The sequence below is a fragment of the Schistocerca gregaria genome, chromosome 4 (assembly GCF_023897955.1).
Source record: "Schistocerca gregaria isolate iqSchGreg1 chromosome 4, iqSchGreg1.2, whole genome shotgun sequence".
Lineage (NCBI taxonomy): Eukaryota > Metazoa > Arthropoda > Insecta > Orthoptera > Acrididae > Schistocerca > Schistocerca gregaria.
The window spans coordinates 80,161,219-80,183,452 of record NC_064923.1 but is presented as its reverse complement, the minus strand read 5'-3'; the positions used below and the strand labels follow the sequence as shown (position 1 = coordinate 80,183,452).

At 40.6% G+C, this 22,234-nt stretch overlaps 1 protein-coding gene across 5 annotated transcripts in view; it reads right to left on the bottom strand.

Annotated features, from left to right (window-relative positions):
• Positions 1–721: 721 nt before the first annotated feature.
• Positions 722–22,234, bottom strand: part of LOC126268222 (uncharacterized protein F13E9.13, mitochondrial) — a 55,957-nt gene continuing 34,444 nt past the window's right edge. For all 5 annotated transcript variants that reach the window (XM_049973852.1, XM_049973853.1, XM_049973854.1 and 2 more), the window contains exons 5-7: positions 9,567–9,694; positions 6,082–6,202; positions 722–1,088 (exon numbers count right to left, since the gene is read on the bottom strand). In XM_049973852.1, coding sequence (XP_049829809.1) covers positions 1,028–1,088; positions 6,082–6,202; positions 9,567–9,694 — 310 coding nt within the window. In that variant the 3' untranslated portion in view covers positions 722–1,027. The remainder of the gene's footprint in view (positions 1,089–6,081; positions 6,203–9,566; positions 9,695–22,234) is intronic.

The following is a 22,234-nucleotide window of genomic DNA, read 5'->3' as shown; positions in this document are numbered from 1 at the left end:
ATGCTAGTAGGTTCTTTGCTTTTATGAGTATTACTACGTCAGCAGTATCCGTCCGTCAAACAATCTTCCCTGCATGAGACACTCATTCAAATGTGCTGTCATATATGATATTATTTTGTTCTGCACTTCTTGCAACACCTCCACACTGATCCTATCTGGGTCAGGAGCTTTGCTTCTCTTCAAAGACTGAATTGCATTCCTGACTTTCTCCTGTGCGAATGTTATTACGTTTGGTGACATGCTGTATGTTGTGTCCATCTGCCTTGCAAGTTCCCCCTGTTGTGCATTGTCCTCAGTACTTACTACACACAGTCTAACAAAAGTTGCAAAGGACAGTCTCACAGTATAAAACTAAAGTAATTTCAGAAATCATCTGTACCTGAAACACATCTGTACCTGAAACACATCTTTGCCAACGGACATACGATATTGTTCGACAACACTAAAATCTTGACTAGCATCTCTAATTACCTGAAACCAGTAATCACCCAGGCAGTGATATACAAGTGCTAAAGTTCCAGTACAGACAGTAGCTTCATGTTGAATGCAGCATGTAACAGAGGTCTGGAGATGGAACAGTGGCAGTTAGGGTAATGCAAACATCACAGTAGTGGTTCTGGCAGTCCCACAAGTAGGAAACGCCTACAGGAGTAGGAGGAGGTCTTATTTGGACATAAATTGGCTACCTGATTTTTACATTTTGATGGTAAGACAGTAGTAATGATCTTTCGAAGCTTGTGTTCTAATTGTATTTGTTTGGTGTGTCAACCATTTTAAATTTCCATCTATGTTGCTTTCTGCTTGTCAGCCGTTTTTGTAGCACCAATTGATAAGAGAGTTTCCACATATTAAATCTTTCCAAATTGATGTAAAAGCTCAGAGACAGAGAGCTGTAAGTCCCATGTCTACTAGGGTCAGTAGGTTTGGTCACATAAAAAAGGAACTTCAGTATTCACATGTATAACATGGAAATATAATGTTCAGTGATGATAAGACAGCTCTTTTTATAATAGTGTAGTCATCTTTGCTACTGTTTTATTTTCTCCATGAATCTTTGCACTCGTTCTGGATCAACAGCATTCTGCCACCTGCAAAAAATTAAATTGTCAAAATGATTACAGTATGTTTAAAACTGTAGAGCTCATCTCATAACTCCAAGCATAAATGTTTCACATGTCAACAAATTGCAACAAATCAGTCTCTACATATAAAAGAAATGTCCCGACTCACTGACTCGTTGTTGCCCAGCCCAAACTGCTAAGGATACAAACTTAAAATATGATGGTGTGAATCTAATACTTTAGGCATCATTTAAGAAGGGATTGTTCAAAATTCCACTCCTAAGGGGGTAAAAGGCCTTTTTTAAAACATGTCACTATTAAGGTAATTTGGAAGCTAGAGCTATGAAAATTTGTATTTGGTTTCTCACTCCGAAATAAAAGAAAAGTGTTTCAACATTTTTGGAAATTCAATCACTAGAGAGTGACAGTTGTTTTTAAAATCTACATTAAGACAATTGGTATTTGACTTTTTTTTCCAACCAAGAAGTATTTCAGTGAATTTGGAAATTCAGCCCCTCGATGGAGTGAAAAGTTTTACAAAATTATTTCATTATGAAAGCATTTTCAGAACAAAACTATGAGATTTGTATTTGGCTTCTGCATTAAAAATAAAAAAAATACATGTTGCACTTGGTGGGTTTTTTTTTTTTTTTTTTTTTTTTTTTTTTTTTTTTTTTTTTTTTTTTTTTTAAAACCTCTATGTAAGCAAAGCAGCAGGCGCTAAGCTACTATTTACATGCAAATTGCTACTGCTTCCATAACATTTGCAGTGTTACAGATGTCATTTTAATATAAATAAAAAGTATTTAAAATTCTTACAGAATAATTTGTCACAGTAGCACTTATTCGTGGGATAGTCCTTATTTTTCATTGTTTTCTACATTTGTAATCACAAATTGGGGAAATTATGGGTCAAACATGGAGTATTTGCTTTGAAGCTGCTGTATTTGAGTTACACTACAGTATTAGTTGTCAATCAATATGTATTTTACCTGTACATCTATTGTAAGGAAGTGTAAAAGTCTTTGATCCATGAAAAAAAGTTCTTTTTTCCCATGGACAGTTCTATAATGTCTTTTCTGATTTTGTGAAACTCCATTCAGCCTTCTAAGCTACGAATAAAATAATAATGTAATAGTTTGGGGCAAATCTTCTGTTACAAAATGGGGGATGGAGTGGGGAGCTGAAATTGTAGAAACTCAATGCACTAATTGTAAATAGAAATCAAAACGATTATATAACGGAGTTTCCTTTATTTTAGGGCAAAAGAAGCCAGTCATAAGTAGAAACAACTGAATCACAAAGCAGAAATTTGTTGCCCAGCGTGATAAAGAATATTTTATTAATTATTGTCAGATGTATCTAAATTCTTATAGTTTGAGGACAGTATTTCTGGTGCTCAAGATTCATATCCTGTAGCATCTCCCACTGGAGATTGTTTAGCATTCTTGTGATGCTTGCTCTTCTAAATTACTCCCAAGTTTGTAAAGATCCCCGACTCTGCAATACACGGGGTGTATAATTAACGTTAAACTTTCAAACTGATGTAGAAATAACACCACTGGTCAGAATGTCAAATTGTAACAAGATTATCGGAGGAGGAGGAAAACTTATGGCAGAAGAAAAATAAATAGCTACAAAAAGTAGCAATATATGGCACTGTAAGCATAATAATTTAATAGTGGTCGATTACAAATGACACGTACAACAATGCCTAAGGTATAAACAAACTGTACTACTCAGTGTGTATGGGTGTACAGGTGTGATACTGTTTGTTACGTAAGGTCATCCACCACTGCGAGATCATATCACATTGGATGGGAAAAATCGATTTTTAATTGGCTTGAGGCCAAAAACCACATAAAAAGCATCAATCATATCGGTTTTTAACTGTCCTGGGGCCAAAAACTGCATGAAAAGCACCAATCAAAATCAAATTGGATTATTAATTTCCGTGTGACATGGCACAAAACATGTTCAGTGTTCCACAACTGATCAAAGTGTTTCTGGAGTCACATTCAGAATGCATTGCACAATGTGTGCCTTCAGTGGAGCTGTGTTTTCAATCTGAACACTTGACACAACATTTGTCAGGTAGCCCCACAGCCAGAAGTCACATGGATTAAGATCAGGTGATCTGGATGGCAAGACTGTACAGAAGTGGCAGCTGATAATTCTGTCATTTTCACAATGGCAGCTTCAGCAGCTGTTTAACTGGATTTGCAATGTGTGGAGGTGTGCCATCTTGCATAAAAACGATCCCACCCACACATCCAAGCTCTTGGAGGGTTGGAATAACGTGGTTGCACCAAAGTCACTCATAGCTTACCAATGACGGTACAGATAACAGGACTGGAAGCACCTGTCTCGTCAAAAAAATATCGCCCGATGATAAATGATGCTGTAAACCTGCACCACGCAGTGACCTTTTCAGGATGTACTGGTTGATTTGCATGTGGGTTTTCCATTGATCATTTTCGACAATTCTGTGTATTGACAAATCCTGTCAGATGGAAGTGGGCTTCATCTGTCCATCAAATCTTCCATGGCCAATCATCGTGCACTTCCATGTGAGCAAGAAATTCTAAAGTAAAGGTCTCTCTTGCTGGCAGCTTAACAGGAAGCAACTCGTGCACATGGATAATCATAACATGTAAGGTTTCAAGGCCGGCGTCTCCATTAATTAAAACGTCCGGGCTGAATTGCCGTGGTCCATATATAAAACTACTACTCCTTCCTGACGTTTTGTTGCCTACTGTGGGCAACATCTTCTGAGGTGAGTCGGCCTGCAGTAGGCAAAGAAACGTCAGGAAGGAGAAGTAGTTTTATATATGGACCATGGCAATTCAGCCCGGAAGTTTTAATTAATGATGCACATGGGTAATGTTCAATGGACAGCAAAGAAGGATGTTTTGTAGGATTTTACGCAACCTGCTCACATGTATGTCCAATGTTCGGGCAATTCTCCATGCACCAAATGTTTGCACACCACCATTCGTCTCCTCCTGCATTGCTGCATTGAGACAGTCACGGCAAATATCACAAATGCGAAAGGAGGAAAAGCCATGTACCCAGCTTGTTTTCATTCACGTATTCTGACATATACTGCGCCATCTATTGATCAATTTTCATGCTATGTTTTTCTTCTGCCATACATTTTCCCCCTTCTCCGATAATATTTTGCCACAATTTGACGTCATTCAGACCAGTGGAGCTATTTCTACATCATCTCGAAAGTTTAACTTAATTGTATTCACCCTGTATATTGCAATGGTATGATTCATTTGGCCATTCCACCTTATATCACTCCAATTTGATCCCGAGTATTTGATGGTTTAGAATGATTGGTCGATGGTTGGTAATCTAACACTATCAATCTATCACCTCCCCAGTCCCCTCCTTTCACAAACCTCTATACCGTCATGTGATTGTAACTGCAACCATCGACACATACAGTGTTAAGAATTATTACAAACAGTAACAGAGAGACAAGAAAATTCAATTTTAGATGTTTAGTTATTATTGCACTAGATCAACAATGCACGAGTAAAAATGGCATTTTCTTATGAGCCAGGTGGCTTGGGGGTGCAACACAGGCTAAGACTTTTTGTCAACATACATTGGGTAGAATCAACAGTGTCATATTAATTTGTAAGGCGCTTTGTCACTTGTAGTTCCAATGAAAGTGTAACGTTCTATGATATAATGTCAGAAATCTGAATGTTGTAGCACAGCTAGATAATCTGAAACAGCTGTTTTCCCCATTTTGTCATCTGTGCACACATACCACAAAACAAAACTGTTTACAGGAGCTGTGAATCCTCATTTAGTGCACATCTGCAAAATTACAGTCATCAATATCAGCATCACTGAGAAATCTTAGAAGGTGCTGCAGAGGATGGAGGAAGGTAGATTAATGAACATAAAGCCTGATCTCTTACTTCTTGACAAAAGCAGTTTAAGTCCACTAAGGTGAGATATCATGACTGATAACGTGTTGACTAGTAATTCTTAAATGTATATATGTTCCATGTTGTTTTCTCTGTCCACATCGACAGGCATTGTACAGCCACAGTTGCATTTTTACCTGCGTGCGAATGATACAAGTTTATACACCATGTTACATGTGTCGTTGATTACAGCTGTCAACTCTATTGTAAGTATTCTCGCTGCAATGACATTTTGTTCTTTTAAACAGTTTGAATGCACAGCACTATAGCTGAACTACGTAGCTATTGATTTATTTACAGACCATCAAGGGTGACAAAGCCTTCCAGGGACATCGTTATTTTTAACCTGTTTCTGTGGTAACTGACACCAAAAACTGTAAATGTGTGAATGTTAATGTACTGTAAACTGGTTATACATACTATTGTTATCCTATTATGTTTCTGTTGCTGTGTTGTATTATTATGTTTTAGATGCCTAACAATGGCACAAAGCCAAAATTACAATAGAGCAATAAAAAAGTTAAAAGTTTAAAATGCTGTCATTTAAAGTTGCATAAAAATTCCTATCTCTACCTGTAAAAATCCCAACTAACAGCTGATCCCTCAAGGTGCTTACCTTAAGACCATGAAATAATTACAAGGGTGTCTTACAGGTAAAACATTTTCTGCAGCATGTACCATTTTGTGTACTTTACTATGCCAATAAATTAAGTGAAAGGAAGAATTTGAATCTACACTCAGAATTTCTGAACTGGTCCAGAGCAGTTGCTTGGTTTAACAAATTTGGCAGAATATGGCTGCATTACAAAAAATGAGTCCAGTGTGTGAATACTGTTGGGCTTCATTGTATAGTAATCACTTTTGAGAGGGAAACCATAAAAATGATAACAGTGTAGACAAAACATTCTCTGTTTGATAGTGATATGATTACACTTTGGGACATGCAGACACTCATCCTCATCCTTTGAAGAAGTTATAAAATAGGGAGTAACGGTGTAATTATATGTGAGTTGCCACTGTAACTAGAAAAACATTTGTATTACAATGCAGGCATAAAATTTGCAACTTACCTTCCGTCTTTCTTGAAATGTGAACCAACAATCAATCCATCAGCGTTCATATATTTCTTAAAATTTTCAGCTGTTACTCCAGAGCCAATTAATACTGGGCCTTTTGCTGACTGCTTTGCAGCTGAAACGTAAAATTATTCTAATATATTTCTGTGCTATGTAGACACTGCTCCATTTTTAAGTAATGTTCTTAACCTGTTTGCATTCTGTTGCTGGTATACATAGGAATTTAAAAGTGGGCATAACTTCTTTGTTAACTGTTTTACATGGTTGAGTTTGCACATATGGTTGGAGTGGCCCAACACAAAATTGTTGCTCAACATATTAACAATAAAAAGTGAAGTTCTTTCATCACTTTGAAATGATTTCATTGAAAGTATCAGCTGTGGACTGTTAAATCCTTTATTCACCACCACTGTCACCTAGTGTGAATCATCAAGTAGTTCCCCCAAAGACTGGTATAATTAATGACAAACAGGTACGAGTCAGAGAGCACCTGATCTCAGCTGTACAGGGAATCATTGATCACTGAAACATTCTCTTTCAAACAGTTATGTATTTGCTCAGTGCCTAAATGAATTGAGATCACTTTCAAAATCTTATGCAATCTCTTCCTCAAAATCGCTTCTGTCTCAAGGTACCACCTGATGTTAAGGATGTTGTATAGCTATTCGAGAAGGCAGCATCCTTTAGGCACCCTGTAAGAGAGAAATGGGCAGGACACCACATTTCTTCTACTGTCTCTTTACTGTCCTATCTATATATCGAAGAAGAAAGTGAAAGAAAGGTTCAGAAGTGAGAGTTTTGTCATTAGCATTGACATTGCTGACATCAACGAAAATGAGGAAGTCAGTCAAGCGCAAAATATGGATTGAGAATAAAGAGAAGGAAGACCAAGTAATAGGTAGAGGTAATGAAATAATGATAACTTTAATACCAAAATAAGAACAGTAGAGGCAAAAGAATACAATCCAACTTTATACCCTTCCTAATGCAAGAACTTCATTCTTGATATTACATTCTTATTGATACCATCCTTGTCACCAATGTAGGGTCCTGCCCACTCGTCTCTTACAGGGTGCCAAAAAGGGCGTTGTCGTCTCGTATAGCTAAAAAGCAATTCAAGCAAATCACATTAATAGTTTTTATTGCAATAAAGAAGATTGACTATACTTAACTTTGGATTTACAACGAGTTGTCGCAAGCAATGGACAACATGCAAATAAGTCAGTGTTCTTCACTATATACAGTGTCCACATAAGCTGTGGATATGAATCACTAATAACTGCTCCACTAGTGTCCATCTTCTATTGTCCGGCCAATGCTGACAGGAGCAGCAGTTATATTCTCTTCAGATAGGGGATGCTCCTGTCGTGGAGCCATCCTAGTCATCAGGCTAATGTCGTCTCACAGCCTCCTTTGCTTTTGCATTCTACATCTCCGTGCCGTCTCTTGTCGATATGCCGGAAAGGAAACAGTTGAATTTTATAAACTCAAGGTGTATGACATGCTTGTCTCCCCAAGGAACAATCTCCATGACTAGCTGTGCCAAGTATTCTCTTAAACTTATTAGGCCTAGTAGTTCTCTCAAGTGATTCTTTGTTTTCGGAGCACAAAGATTACAGTCTATTTCATCCCCTTTCATTACACTGGTACAATGTGTGCCCTATTGTCTTCAAATGCTTCAATCAGATCAGAACAGGCTTTCATCATATCACGCCTCAGATCAGGTGTCGACTGCCAAGGTACACACTTTGCACAGTTTCTGATACCCCCCAAGCTTTCCACCGTTCAGTTAAACGGCAAACTTACAGGTTGTGAATCATCTGTCTGTGCACATAATCTCATCCACTAGTTGACAGTTTGTCAGTAGTTCTATTTCATGATTTCACAATTTCACAATGCACTGTTTGTCTTACCCCTTGTGTAAACTTCTTTGTGTAGTTGTGCACATTGCTTTTATCATTGGTATTATCTCTGGAAATATTCTACCTTCAGTGGGCAACTGACAGCCTTCAGCCTTTCTTTGCAAAAAACTCAAAGACACCACTTTGTTTCTGATTGGAACAGTTATTCATCTGCAAATAAAGTTTAAAAAAGTGCTCTTACAGATGGAAAAAAGTGCAATAATTTGTGTAGTTTCAACAGCCTACATCTTTTACTAAAGAATTTATTACCATTTTTTATTGCTTTTGGACATCCTCGAAGAAATCAGGTTTATTTGCTGACATTGGGCCTAATATATTCTCACTGTGAACTATCTGTTCAGGATCCTCAAATGTTGAATGCATTTTAAAATGCAGTATTGATTTTTTCATCTTTATCTCCTGCCTTCAATTTCAGCACCAGACTGATCCACAAGAGATGTGATGAAAGGTTTTGATCCTTTCGTAGACTTTACATACATCCAGAATCAGATACAGGTTATGACAGTGAAAACTGCTATAGCTTGCACGGATAGCCCTTCTCACTAATGCTACTAATCTTTCTTTCTCATTTCCCCTGTAGTATACTGTTTTGTAGGGGTGTAGTGGTTTTGCTTCCACATCATCAAGCCATGTTGGGTATCTGCTATCATTCCACACCTTGCTTGTTGCTTATTTATTTACAGTGCAATTTATGATGTGTTTGATCTTTAGTTACAGTTCTGCATTTGATAGATTTGAACTAATTGTTCGTGTATTAAGTGGAATCCTAGAGACTGTCTATCATTCCTACCAAACAGAACTTCTCTTCTGATTTTTTTTTTTTAATTAATGTTTTACCTTTGGTGACCATTGTTACTTTAATAGAGCCATCATCACTAATCCCTGTCCTGTGTACAATAGACAACTCTTAACATTCCTTCCTTTTGATAGACACTCTACCTATCCACAAGCAATTGAAGCTGGTAGCAGTGGATTTAGCTGAGTCAATATCTACAGTATACCTTTGAAACACACTATTTTAAGTCCCATACCTAACAATCTTGCCCCATGCTTGTGGTTTTGATTTATATGTGAAGATCATGTTCAGTCTGTCCTATGCATACCTGTTACTCAGGCAGGCAGTAAAAGTTCTGAAAACATTATGGTCACATGACACATTAAACTGATTTATTGATGTGAGAGGTATTTTACCTCTCTAGCATAGTGGGTAAAACTAACATACCAAATATATTTTGAGCAATCTGTTTTCAATAACAACTTCATTTTCATATCTGCAGACTGTTGCAAATTCCATTCAAATTTATATCTAGTGATGACAGTGAGAAATGTTCCCAGAAAATCTACTCTACAGAGTCAAAATGTGATTGAACAAATGTTCATGAAAGCCAATGTAGTCACAAGTTAATGGAACAGTTTTCTGTACTACTCAAAGCAAACTACAATGGATCTTCTTTATTCAGGTATTTGAAAGCAACATTCAGCTCTTTTATAATTTCATACACATACTTATTTTATTCTTTTAAAATAACTTGTTGGAACCAGGAAAACTTAACTTACCTTTAAAGTGGTCATCATCAACTGGTTCTCCAGTAGCAGAACCTGTTATGATGACACCATCAGACATGAAAAATTCTGCTGCTTTAATAGTCTCATCAAGACTTATATCTGCTGTTATGGCATGAGCACTGCAGTAAAAGATGTACTTTAATAAGATTTTACACTTCTATTTGTGCAAACAGAAGTAAAATGCACTGTCAAAATTCAAAGAATTGTTCTAACATTAAAAAACATAGTTGTTAGTAAAATAAAATAATTATCACCAAACTAAAGCCATGCACAGCTGTGTTTCTTATATATTGCTTGACCCAGGGTGCAAAAGCTGCTATATTACACTATCAGAAAATTTCCAACATACAGTACAAAATCAACTGAAATTACATTACACTTTCAGATAAATAATATGGGCTACGACATGGAAACTTCCTCATTTTATAAAACAAAGTAGTGGTGATATTAATTTAATTCTCTTTTCTCTACATAGAAGTACATATAAAGTGGCCTCCATTCAGCTCAATGAATTTGCAGAGTCAAAATCAGAAGTTTAGGTCTTCTTCTCCAGCATGTCTCTGTCTACGTTACAAACAGCAGCATGAATATTATGCATCTCACTCAGGCCCATAAGAAAAAGTTACAGGGAGGTTAAATCTGGCAACTGTGTTGGCCACTGAAGATTGCTCCTCAAAGAGATGAAACAGTTGGGGAAGTGTTCATGCAAGAGTGTCACTGATGTCCATGCCATGTGAGCCATGAGGCTGTCTTGTTGGAACCATTTCTTCAAGTTTGGGAAGAAGAAAAAACGCTCACTCATCTGGACATAACATTTAGAAGGGACTGTAACTGCCCTATCATTTTCTTTAAAAACTGTGGGCCAATAATACCAATTTTTGATAATGCACACCAAACAGTCACAGGTTCTGTATTGTAGGGACTGTTCAGGAAGTTCTCGGGAGATTTGTGCCACTCCAATATCATGTTTTGCTTAATCATACATCCAGACAAATGCAAATATGCCTCATTGCTGAAGAACACTAGGGTGTCATGAGGCAGGTTTTCAATCAATGCCTCACATGCACTTTTTCATGAAACAAAATTGTGTGGATTAAATGTGTACACCATTGCCAGTTTGTATGTATGAAATTTCAAGTTTTCATGAAGAGTTCATCTCACAGTGTGGTCAGGAACTGCAAGAGCAGCTGCAAGTTTGTTTGCAAATTGCGTGGGGGAATTCAAAATTGCCAGCCTTACTTTTTCAAAGTTTTCTGATGCCCTCGTGGTTCTTGAAGGTCCTGTTTCTTTTTATACACACTGCCAGTATCCATATACATTTCTACTCACTTTTCTATACACTACCAGTACTCATAAACATGTCCACCCGCATAATAATCGAGTTTCAATAAGGAACACAGCCAGCAAGCACTATATTAAACCATTCCCTGGGTTGCGCTGACCGAATGGCCATTTGAAAAGTAAGTCACCATGGCAAACACATCCCTCTCTCGCCCACTGCATAATCACAACTAAACTAACCTTCAAAAAAATGTTAGGTCCCACCCTTTCAAATGCTATCAATGCCACACAACAATGAATAACATCCGCTGTGTAGTGTGCATTTCAAATGAAAAAGTTCCAGTGTTGCACACTGTACAAAGCATATTATCAGTCCATTATTATTTATTATCATTTTTCAAATAATCTGTTGTTGGGATCTTCTGATGTTGTTTATGATTGGAAATAATATGACAAATTCCTTAAACCTGTCAGGGCAGACGTTCAGATGACAAGTGTCTCAAGAACTCTCTTCTTTCAGATCTTTAAACTTGTTTCATCTTTTCAATAATCTTATTATGTCTCGATAGTACACCTGTGTTATGTTGCACTCAGGTTTTATTATTATATGTTGAAATTAGCGCGAGCTGGGATATTAGTTTAATTACATTTTCGTATTCATGCCTAAAAAATCACCACCTCATTTAGTGGCTGGCAAATATAGAAGCAAGAAAATCAAAAATACCAAAATATACAAAAAAGATATATTGCTATTCACCGTAAAGATGACATGTTGAGTTACTGACAGGCGCAACAAAAAGACACTTACACATTAGCTTTCAGCCAAAGCCTTTACACACACACACACACACACACACACACACACACACACAGAAGCAAGCACCACACACCCATGACCGCCATCATCAGCAGCTCAAACTGACACGCCAGTCCGAGCTAGCTGACATGGTGGTCATGTGTACGTGGGGTGCACTGGTCCAAGCTGCTGGAAATGGCAATCATGTGTGCATGAAATGTGCATGCTTGTGTGATATAAGATTCCAAGACTTACCAAGTGGGAAAGCGCCGGTAGACAGGCACAATAAAATAACACACAAACACACACACACAAAATTTCGAGCTTTCACAACCGGCGGCTGCTTCGTCAGGAAAGAGGGAAGGAAAAGGAAAGATGAAAGGACGTGAGTTTTAAGGGAGAGGGTAAGGAGTCATTCCAATCCCGGGAGTGGAAAGACTTACCTTAGGGGGAAAAAAGGATAGGTATATACTCGCACGCGCACACACACACACACACACACACACACACACACACACACACACACACACACATATCCATCCATACATAGACACAAGCAGACATATTTAAAGGCAAAGAGTATGGGCAGAGATGTAAGTCGAGGCGGAAGTGTGGAGGCAAAGATGATGTTGAATGACAGGTGAGGTACGAGTGGCGGCAACTCGAAATTAGCGGAGATTGAGGCCTGGTGGATAACGAGAAGAGAGGATATATTGAAGGGCAAGTTCCCATCTCCGGTGATCGGATAGGTTGGTGTTGGTGGGAAGTATCCAGATGACCCGGACGGCGTAACACTGTGCCAAGATGTGCTGGCCGTGCACTAAGGCATGTTTAGCCACAGTGTGATCCTCATTATCAACAAACACTGTCTGCCTGTATCCATTCATGCGAATGGACTGTTTGTTGCTGGTCATTCCCACATAGAGAGCGTCACAGTGTAGGCAGGTCAGTTGGTAAATCACGTGGGTGCTTTTACACATGCCTCTGCCTTTGATCGTGTACACCTTCCGGGTTACAGGACTGGAGTAGGTGGTGGTGGGAGGGTGCATAGTACAGTTTTACACCGGGGGCGGTTGCAAGGGTAGGAGCCAGAGGGTAGGGAAGGTGGTTTGTGGATTTCATAGGGATGAACCAAGAGGTTATGAAGGTCAGGTGGACGGCAGAAAGACACTCTTGGTGGAGTGGGGAGGATTTCATGAAGGATGGATCTCATTTTGGGGCAGGATTTTAGGAAGTCCTATCCCTGCTGGAGAGCCACATTCAGAGTCTGATCCAGTCCCGGGAAGTATCCTGTCACAAGTGGGGCACTTTTGGGGTTCTTCTGTGAGAGGTTCTGGGTTTGAGGGGATGAGGAAGTGGCCCTGGTTATCTGCTTCTATACCAGGGCGGGAGGGTAGTTGCGGAATGCGAAAACTGTTTTCAGGTTGTTGGTGTAATGGTCCAGGAATTCAGGACTGGAGCAGATTCGTTTGCCACGAAGGCCTAGGCTGTAGGGAAGGGACCGTTTGATATGGAATGGGTGGCAGCTGTCATAATGGAGGTACTGTTGCTTGTTGGTGGGTTTGATGTGGACGGATGTGTGGAGGTCAACGTCAAGGAAAGTGGCATGGGATTTGGAGTAGGACCAGGTGAATCTGATGGAACCAAAGGAGTTGAGGTTGGAGAGGAAATTCTGGAGTTGTTCTTCACTGTGAGTCCAGATCATGAAGATGTCGTCAATAAATCTGTACCAAACTTTGGGTTGGCAGGCTTGATTACGCTCCCATATTTTATTTACTCAGGCTTGTCTGACATTTGGCATTACCCCCAAAGGCCTCACACTTAAAGTTCCCATCTCTGGCTGCAATCCTTCCTTCCATCATTCCTTATACCAGTTCCAAACTGCACAATCCATAGCCCTCACCCACCTAATCCTTCACCTATACATCGACTCGGCCAATGACACACCCGTCAACTCCTATCCCAAATCAAAGTCCTCAATCTTTCCTCTCCCACATCCACACCGGTTGTTCATAGCATCCTCCTACAGGCCAACTGCAAATTAGAACAGCATGCCACCCTCCACCTCAAAAAACTATCCAATCTCCTGGTTTCCCACCTCCGGAAAGGCAACTCGCTCACCCTCCACAACCTTTCCAACAAACCTCAACCGCCTCTCATTGCACACAGACCCAGTCTCTCCCATCTACTCAATCTCCCACTTCCAGCTCCACTCCCCCCAACACCTCAAAATTCCAGTCAACACAATCTGGAACCACAACAGCCCACTTCAGTAGTTAACCTTTCCTCCAAACCTCTCTCCCAATCCGAAACCTCTGTCCTATCCAAAGGCCTCACCTTCAGCCCCACTCCCAAATTCAACCAAACTGCCCTTGTCAAAGATTTACTGTCCTACACTCGTAGTCTCTGCTGGAAATATCACTTGCCACGAAGAAAAATAATCCTGATCCCACTCCTAATGATCCAACTACACAAGACACTATCCAAATTGAACCCTGCCTGGAACAGTTCCGCCCTCCATCACAGCGAGACCCACCTCCTCTTCCTCAAAATCACCCTCTCCAAACCTTCCAGGAATTTCTCACTTCCCGCCTTGCCTCTCAATCTTTCTTGAAAAACCTTAATCCTACTCCCAACATCACCACAGCCGAAGCCCAGGCTATCCGTGATCTGAAAGCTGACCGATCCATCATCATTCTTCTGGCTGACAAGGGTTCCACGACCGTGGTACTTGATCGTCGGGAGTATGTGGCTGAGGGACTGCGTCAGCTGTCAGACAACTCTACATACAAAGTTTGCCAGGGTAATCCCATTCCTGATGTCCAGGCAGAGCTTCAAGGAATCCTCAGAACCTTAGGCCCACTACAAAACCTTTCACCTGACTCCATCAAACTCCTGACCCCACCGACACCTCACACTCCTACCTTCTACCTACTTCCTAAAATTCACAAACCCAAACATCCTGGTCGCCCCATTGTAGCTGGTTACCAAGCCCCTACGTAGATCAACACCTTCAACCCATTACATGCAGTCTCCCATCCTTCATCAAAGACACCAACCACTTTCTCGAACGCCTGGAATCCTTACCCAATCTGTTACCCCTGGAAACCATGCCACTTCCCTATACACAAATATCCCGCACGTCCAAGGCCTCGCTGCAATGGAGCACTTCCTTTCATACCGATCACCTGCCACCATACCTAAAACGTCTTTCCTCATCACCTTAGCCAGCTTCATCCTGACCCACAACTTCTTCACTTTTGAAGGCCAGACATACCAACAATTAAAGGGAACAGCCATGGGTACCAGGATGGCCCCCTCGTATGCCAACCTATTTATGGGTCACTTAGAGGAAACCTTCTTGGTTACCGAAGCCTGCCAACCCAAAGTTCGGTACAGATTTATTGATGACATCTTCATGATCTGGACTCACAGTGAAGAACAACTCCAGAATTTCCTCTCCAACCTCAACTCCTTTGGTTCCATCAGATTCACCTGGTCCTATTCCAAATCCCATGCCACTTTCCTTGACGTTGACCTCCATCTGTCCAATGGCCAGCTTCACACATCCGTCCACATCAAACCCACCAACAAGCAACAGTACCTCCATTATGACAGCTGCCACCCATTCCATATCAAACCGTCCCTTCCCTACAGCCTAGGCCTTCGTGGCAAACTAATCTGCTCCAGTCCTGAATCCCTGGACCATTACACCAACAACCTGAAAACAGTTTTCGCATCCCGCAACTACCCTCCCGACCTGGTACAGAAGCAGATAACCAGAGCCACTTCCTCATCCCCTCAAACCCAGAACCTCTCACAGAAGAACCCCAAAAGTGCCCCACTTGTGACAGGATACTTCCCGGGACTAGATCAGACTCTGAATGTGGCTCTCCAGCAGGGACATGACTTCCTAAAATCCTGCCCCGAAATGAGATCCATCCTTCATGAAATACTCCCCACCCCACCAAGTGTGTCTTTCCGCCGTCCACCTAACCTTCGTAACCTCTTGGTTCATCTCTATTAAATCCCCAAACCATCTTCCCTACCCTCTGGCTCCTACCCTTGCAACTGCCCCCGGTGTAAAACCTGTCCTATGCACCCTCCCACCACCACCTACTCCAGTCCTGTAACCCGGAAGGTGTACACGATCAAAGGCAGAGCCACGTGTGAAAGCACCCACGTGATTTACCAACTGACCTGCCTACACTGTGACGCTTTCTATGTGGGAATGACCAGCAACAAACTGTCCATTCACATGAATGGACACAGGCAGACAGTGTTTGTTGGTAATGAGGATCACCCTGTGGCTAAACATGCCTTGGTGCATGGCCAGCACATCTTGGCACAGTGTTACACTGTCCGGGTTATCTGGATACTTCCCACCAACACCAACCTATCCGAACTCCGGAGATGGGAACTTGCCCTTCAGTATATCCTCTCTTTTCGATATCCGCCAGGCCTCAACCTCCGCTAATTTCGAGTTGCCGCCACTCATACATCACCTGTCTTTCAACAACTTCTTTGCCTCTGTACTTCTGCCTCGACTGACATCTCTGCCCGAACTCTTTGCCTTTACAAATGTCTGCTTGTGTCTGTGTATGTGCGGATGGATATGTGTGTGTGTGCGCGAGTGTACACCTGTCCTTTCTTCCCCCTAAGGTAAGTCTTTCCGCTCCCGGGATTGGAATGACTCCTTACCCTCTCCCTTAAAACCCACATCCTTTTGTCTTTCCCTCTCCTTCCCTCTTTCCTGAAGAAGCAACCGTCGGTTGCGAAAGCTAGAAATTCTGTATGTGTGTTTTTGTGTGTTTTATTTATTGAGCCTATCTACCGGCACTTTCCCGCTTGGTAAGTCTTGGAATCTTTGTTTTTAATATATATATATCTGTGTGTGTGTGTGTGTGTGTGTGTGTGTGTGTGTGTGTGTGTCCTTCCCTGATGAAGGCTTGCCTGAAAGCTAATGCGTAAGTGTCATGTCATCTTTAAGGTGAGTGGCCATCTATGTTTTCCATATATTATTGATATTCTCAGGTTGATGTTCTCAGGTTGCATCACACCACTCCTCCATTACTGTAGGTTAGGTAAGCCAATTAGAGTGGCAGAATCACTGCAGCTGCGAAAAAGGTGTTTTTTGCCCTATAGTGTTTCATGGCTTTGTCATAGACTGTGACGTTACTGTAAGGTAACATGTTTTCATTGTTAGCACATGAGGTTGTAAATTTCACTGTTACTGTACAGTATTCACACTATATCAATAGTAGCTTTATATTTAAAATATTTGTGGATAAATGTGAATGTGTTTTCTAAATTTTGCTTGTATTCTGCTCACTGCAAACATTCATACAGTTGCACCTGCACTGCAGGTGCTTTAATATGGCTGCAGAACAATCACCCTCTGTAAAAACAACTGTTCAAAGCTGATGTCCTGTTGGGTGATGACGACATTGGTATAACAATTTCAAAATCACCTCTGTTGATGTCAAAAATTTCCATATATTGTCTTTCCATTTCAGCTGCATATGACAGCAATATTCTATTAAATTTCATTCATCATCATGTTTTAGTATGGATGATGTTATCATTTTTGTAACTTATTGTTTACTTTCCCCACTGATCAGGGTTTTTGTATACTAAGCGTAGTCTCACCTAGCAAGGAACACAATGCCATTCCCCACTGATCAGGGTTTTTGTATACTAAGCGTAGTCTCACCTAGCAAGGAACACAATGCCATTCAGCATGGGAGCAATACTCCTGCACAAGTTAAAAAAGTAAATGGAGACTTAGTGTAAGTCTCCTCTAAGCAGATGTGGAGAACTATCTGAAGTCCAAACATCGATTGGCAAATGCTTCTGACCTTGGTTGTTACTCCTTATGCGTCTATAACAAAACTGTTATTACCAACTTCTGCTTTGTTACTGTATGTCATTTCTTTGTCACCATTTCTGTCGTCAAACACAGCCCCCCTCCCCTCTCTCTCTCTCTCTCTCTCTCTCTCTCTCTCTCTCTCTCTCTCTCTCTCTCTCTCTCTCACTCTCTCTCCAGAACTACAGTCATACCCAAACACCTCACAGTCCCAGCCCCAGATTGGTCATAAAATTGCCAGAATCTTTCTCAACTCTGAAGACTTTAATTCTAACAAAATGTCTACCATTCAGCCCCACTTATAAATTTAATCATTCTACCCCAATTACCCTGCAAATGTGCAACTGTACCAAACCACAAGCAGCTTAGTGATCTTTAACCCTGCTGGCTACAGTTCCAACCCTATGTATCCTCCCCCTACTCCCCAAAACTATCCTCTGCAGGTATTCCAGGAATTCTTCAGCTCAGCACTGCATCACAGTCATTCCAGAGAAGCATCTCTGAAACCTTTAACCTAACTATATCTGACTTTTGTGTCATTTGTGACATGAAAACAAACTGCTCTATTATCTTCATTCCAGATGACAAATGTTCCACAGTAGTGGTACTTGAGCACAGGTAGGAAATGTGTGGCAGAGGAGCTACATCTAAGCTCAGACACATTGACACACAAAAATGTTCATCATGACCTCATTTTCTGTATCCCAACCAAGCTGCATAAAATTGTCAATACCCTAAACTCTTGACAATATCTCAGAGCTGACTCTGTAGAACTCCTTAATACCCCTGTCACTCTGTGATGTGCTCCAGAGTCCCCATGAATGCACTGATTTGGTTGTTTTGTGAACTCAGTAATGTCCATGGTGCCTTCATCGTATTCTGCATCAACCCTGATGGCAATTGAGAGAATTTTGGCAATTGTTTCTCCAAATGTCAGATAAGTTGAACTCAAATCATCGGGAAACTGGAGCCAGGATAAATCATTCATTGGGAAACTGAATCAATTGATGGTAACTCTGTGATACAAATCATGTAATGATTACAGTAAACTGCAAAAGCTCTAACACATTGGCATCTCTAACCTCTCATGCAGTGCCTCCCCTTCTACATTAAAGATAATCTTCTTCTTCTTTTAACACTGACACATGCATATAGCTCCACTGCACTTTAAACCTATCTCCCCAGCGCCCACTTACACTCTTCATAAGAGATACTACCATCATCATCTATGTCATGGGTTAAGCTTTTGTCCTGTTTCAGTTCAAAAGCCCATTTCTCCCTATGGTCTTTACAAACATCTTTTTTCCCTATCAGTCTCTTGTTTTGGTCATTCACTGCCCATTCAAAGGACATGGTTGAGCCATTTTTGGCTTTTGACATTAAAAAATACCTAGCAAATAACATACATCTACCACTTTCAGAAGCACATAAATATATCTCCAGCTCCTTTTCACCTGAAATCTTTTCTGCTAATTGTCATGCAACAACTACCAACATCAACAACAAAGACACATGACCTCTGCCTTCTTGTTATCTAATATCATGCAGGCCTTGAATTAAGATCATTGTTCTGCAACTTCCAACACTTCTAGGGTTGCCTACATTTACCCTCCTAACCTTCATAATATCTTTGTCCAACTCTATGACATTCTCAGACCATCATCTGTATGCCAAGCTCCCTGCTTCTGAAATGGTTCTCATTGTACAACTTGTTCCATGCTCTCATCCACTACCACCTATTCCAGCCCACTACTAGCAAAACATACAGTAAAGTCAGAGCCACATGCAAAGACAGTTAAGTCATTTAACAGCTCATGTGTAAATATCCCCATCTTACTGGCATGAACAGACAAATGGTTCACAATGTGAGCATCCAACATGCAGTTAATGTGTATGCTGTATAGCTTGATTTAAGATACTCAGGTGCCTGCTGTACTGCATAAACCATTTGGATCCTCTCACCCAGCACCAATATTCCTGACCTCTCTAGATGAGTATGTGCCCTCCAACATACCCTTTCATTTAACCAACCTCCTAGACTCAATCTACATTAGTCTACACTTCACTTATTTTCTCGAGTGTTCATTAGAAATTTTTTTAAATTACTATATCATAAATTCTAGTCCATTAATATCTAATAAGAAATCCTAATATGAAATCAGTGTTATCAGCAGATAACTGAGACATAACCATAAATGACAGTGATTTGGCTTGACCTACATAGTGCTTGGGTATGGCATTTCATGGGACTACCTCTGCTTATTTCATGTGCATGTTGCGATCCCAGTGGCAAAACAGATGCTGCCAGCATAATTCGACAATCTTATAATATCTATGCTGGCTGATGAACCCTTAGTGGTATCACTGTCTCAGCTGGTAATGTCACGTGATTAGTCTGTTCCACTACCCCTGCGTAGGCATCACGGGATGTGGGTAGAGGGTGGAGTCAGGTGACATGATATGGCAAACGGTGTCAAGCCTACTGCTCTGCACATGTGCCTTCTGGATGTGTCTAGGTGCTTTGTTCTGTTTGTGTGGACTCACGGTTGACTGTGCTCAAAGGACATGAGTCCACTTCCATGAGAGGCCATAGCTGCTTGGGGAGACCTTCCCTCAGCACTGTACTAGAGAACAATAGTGAGGATGGACCTTACATCAATACAAGGCAGGCACAGATGGAGTGGTCTACGCCAACTGGTACACTGAGCACGAATTATGGCTGGCGGCTTGTGGGTGCTGTCTCACAGTTGTCCTAAGTGTATGCTCTGCACGGTGTGATGGCTCAAAGTGATTCCTGTGGCAGATTATGGGGTTCAGACCAGCAGCAATTTTGGGCATTTTATGCTCTTTGTTTCGAATGATGACTCCCTGCATCCATCAGCGTGTGAGGCTCAACGTGTGGCGCCAGACGCAGGAGCCTAATCAACAATACTGGCTGGTGCACATTCTTTGGACTCACTGAGCCAGGCACAAGAGATCAAGTAGCATGCAGTGCCCAAACCCATTGTAGCTGTTCTACTGAGATGCTGCCATTCACTAGGGTATGCTGCTAGGTGGCGAAGAAGCTTGTCGGGGCAGGAGAGTCAAGTCAGTAACATCTGTTTAGTAGGGTCAAGAGCTGAGACAGTGCCACAAGAAATAACTTGCAGAGAATAATGAACTGAGAGGATCAATGAAAAAAGATATAGAATATGTGAATATGAAGATAAAGCACTGTAGCAAAGTGTGAGGCCTTAAGGCTCCTCCGGGACAAGAGCTGAGGTGGAAGATGTATACTGTGACTACTTATCATTCACCCCTCTGAATCAGTGCTAGGTTATGACACAAAGAAAAAATTATTCAATTTATTATGAGTGATAAGGATAATTAACACAGATTTCAGGTGTAGGGAGGCAAGATTTGAGATTCATGTCTGAACCAGTGTGGAGCATTCAGAGGAATACCAAGTAGGTTCCTGTCTTGTGGAGATCATATAAAAGTTCATGAATAGCAGAGACCCAAGGATGACTGTGTAATTTGCAGTTGTCTTCAAATTACTGAAGACTCACTGCACAGGATAATATTTCTGGCAGTTTGGGGTTCAACATGGGTAAAAATCTGTGTATTGCTACTAATATTGTCTTGTAGATACTGTACACAGTGGGAGAGGAGGGTTGTACGTAAACATATTTGTCAATAAATTCTTCTTCCAATTTTTTAGTCAACCTTGGCACCATCAATATATATTAGACTAAAGGTTGTGTATTCATAGAGGACCAAATACAACCTACAACAATGAATATTGATCTCTGATGCCACAGTGAAAATTAATTCATATTACAGGATGAGGAAAAGGCTACAGATGGAGCTCTCATCTGCGGGGTACACTGGCAGGCAAGTTATCATGGGGGCAAAGAACAGTTCCCATTGCATGTCTTTTAGACCAACCACTGCTGTTCACCCTGTTTTCAAATGATTCATAAGAAGATAGATGTTGGGTTTTTTGGAAAAGTGTCATATAACAGAGATGTTATGACCTAAAATAAATTTTACCCACATAATTATTTAATAGTAGTTGGTGGCATACCTTGAAAGGTGTAACATCCGCTTCAACAGGATGACATTTAATAGGGCTTATGTGTAAAGCTCCAATCCCAAGGTGGACTCACTCACATTGCACAGAGTCTAATAGGTCTAAAACAGAAGGAGCTGATGCCCCATAAGCAAACACATTCATATTATTATCAAGTTAAGAAACAACTGGTAAAATTTTACTCCTCGTAAAAAAATGTTTCCAATGAATTATAGGATGTTTAATTTCCCTCACACAGTCTGTCTGTCTTTAGCAACTTTATGTGAGGTAACCATGTCAATTTGTGATCAAACGGAGTCTTAAAAAGTTGAAGTCATAACACTTAGTGAGGGTTCAAAGACATGAATTAATAATTCAGGAGTTCATAAAACACCTGCCCCATAAAAGCTCATATAATTGAGAAATCATGGCTAGTTGGTAGGCAGTCAAGTTATGTTATCGATGTTAGTCGGAGTCTTGGACCTATTCTAGATTCATTGTTTTGGATTTTTTGTTAGCGATGCTCCTGAAGCATCATGTGGCAGAGAAATAATGCCTTATAATTAAACTGTATTATCGCAAGTAGCCACAGACTCTACAGTGCCATTCGTTGCACCATGGAGCACCTCTGTGACAAAGGTCCATGATGATGGTCAACGCTGAAC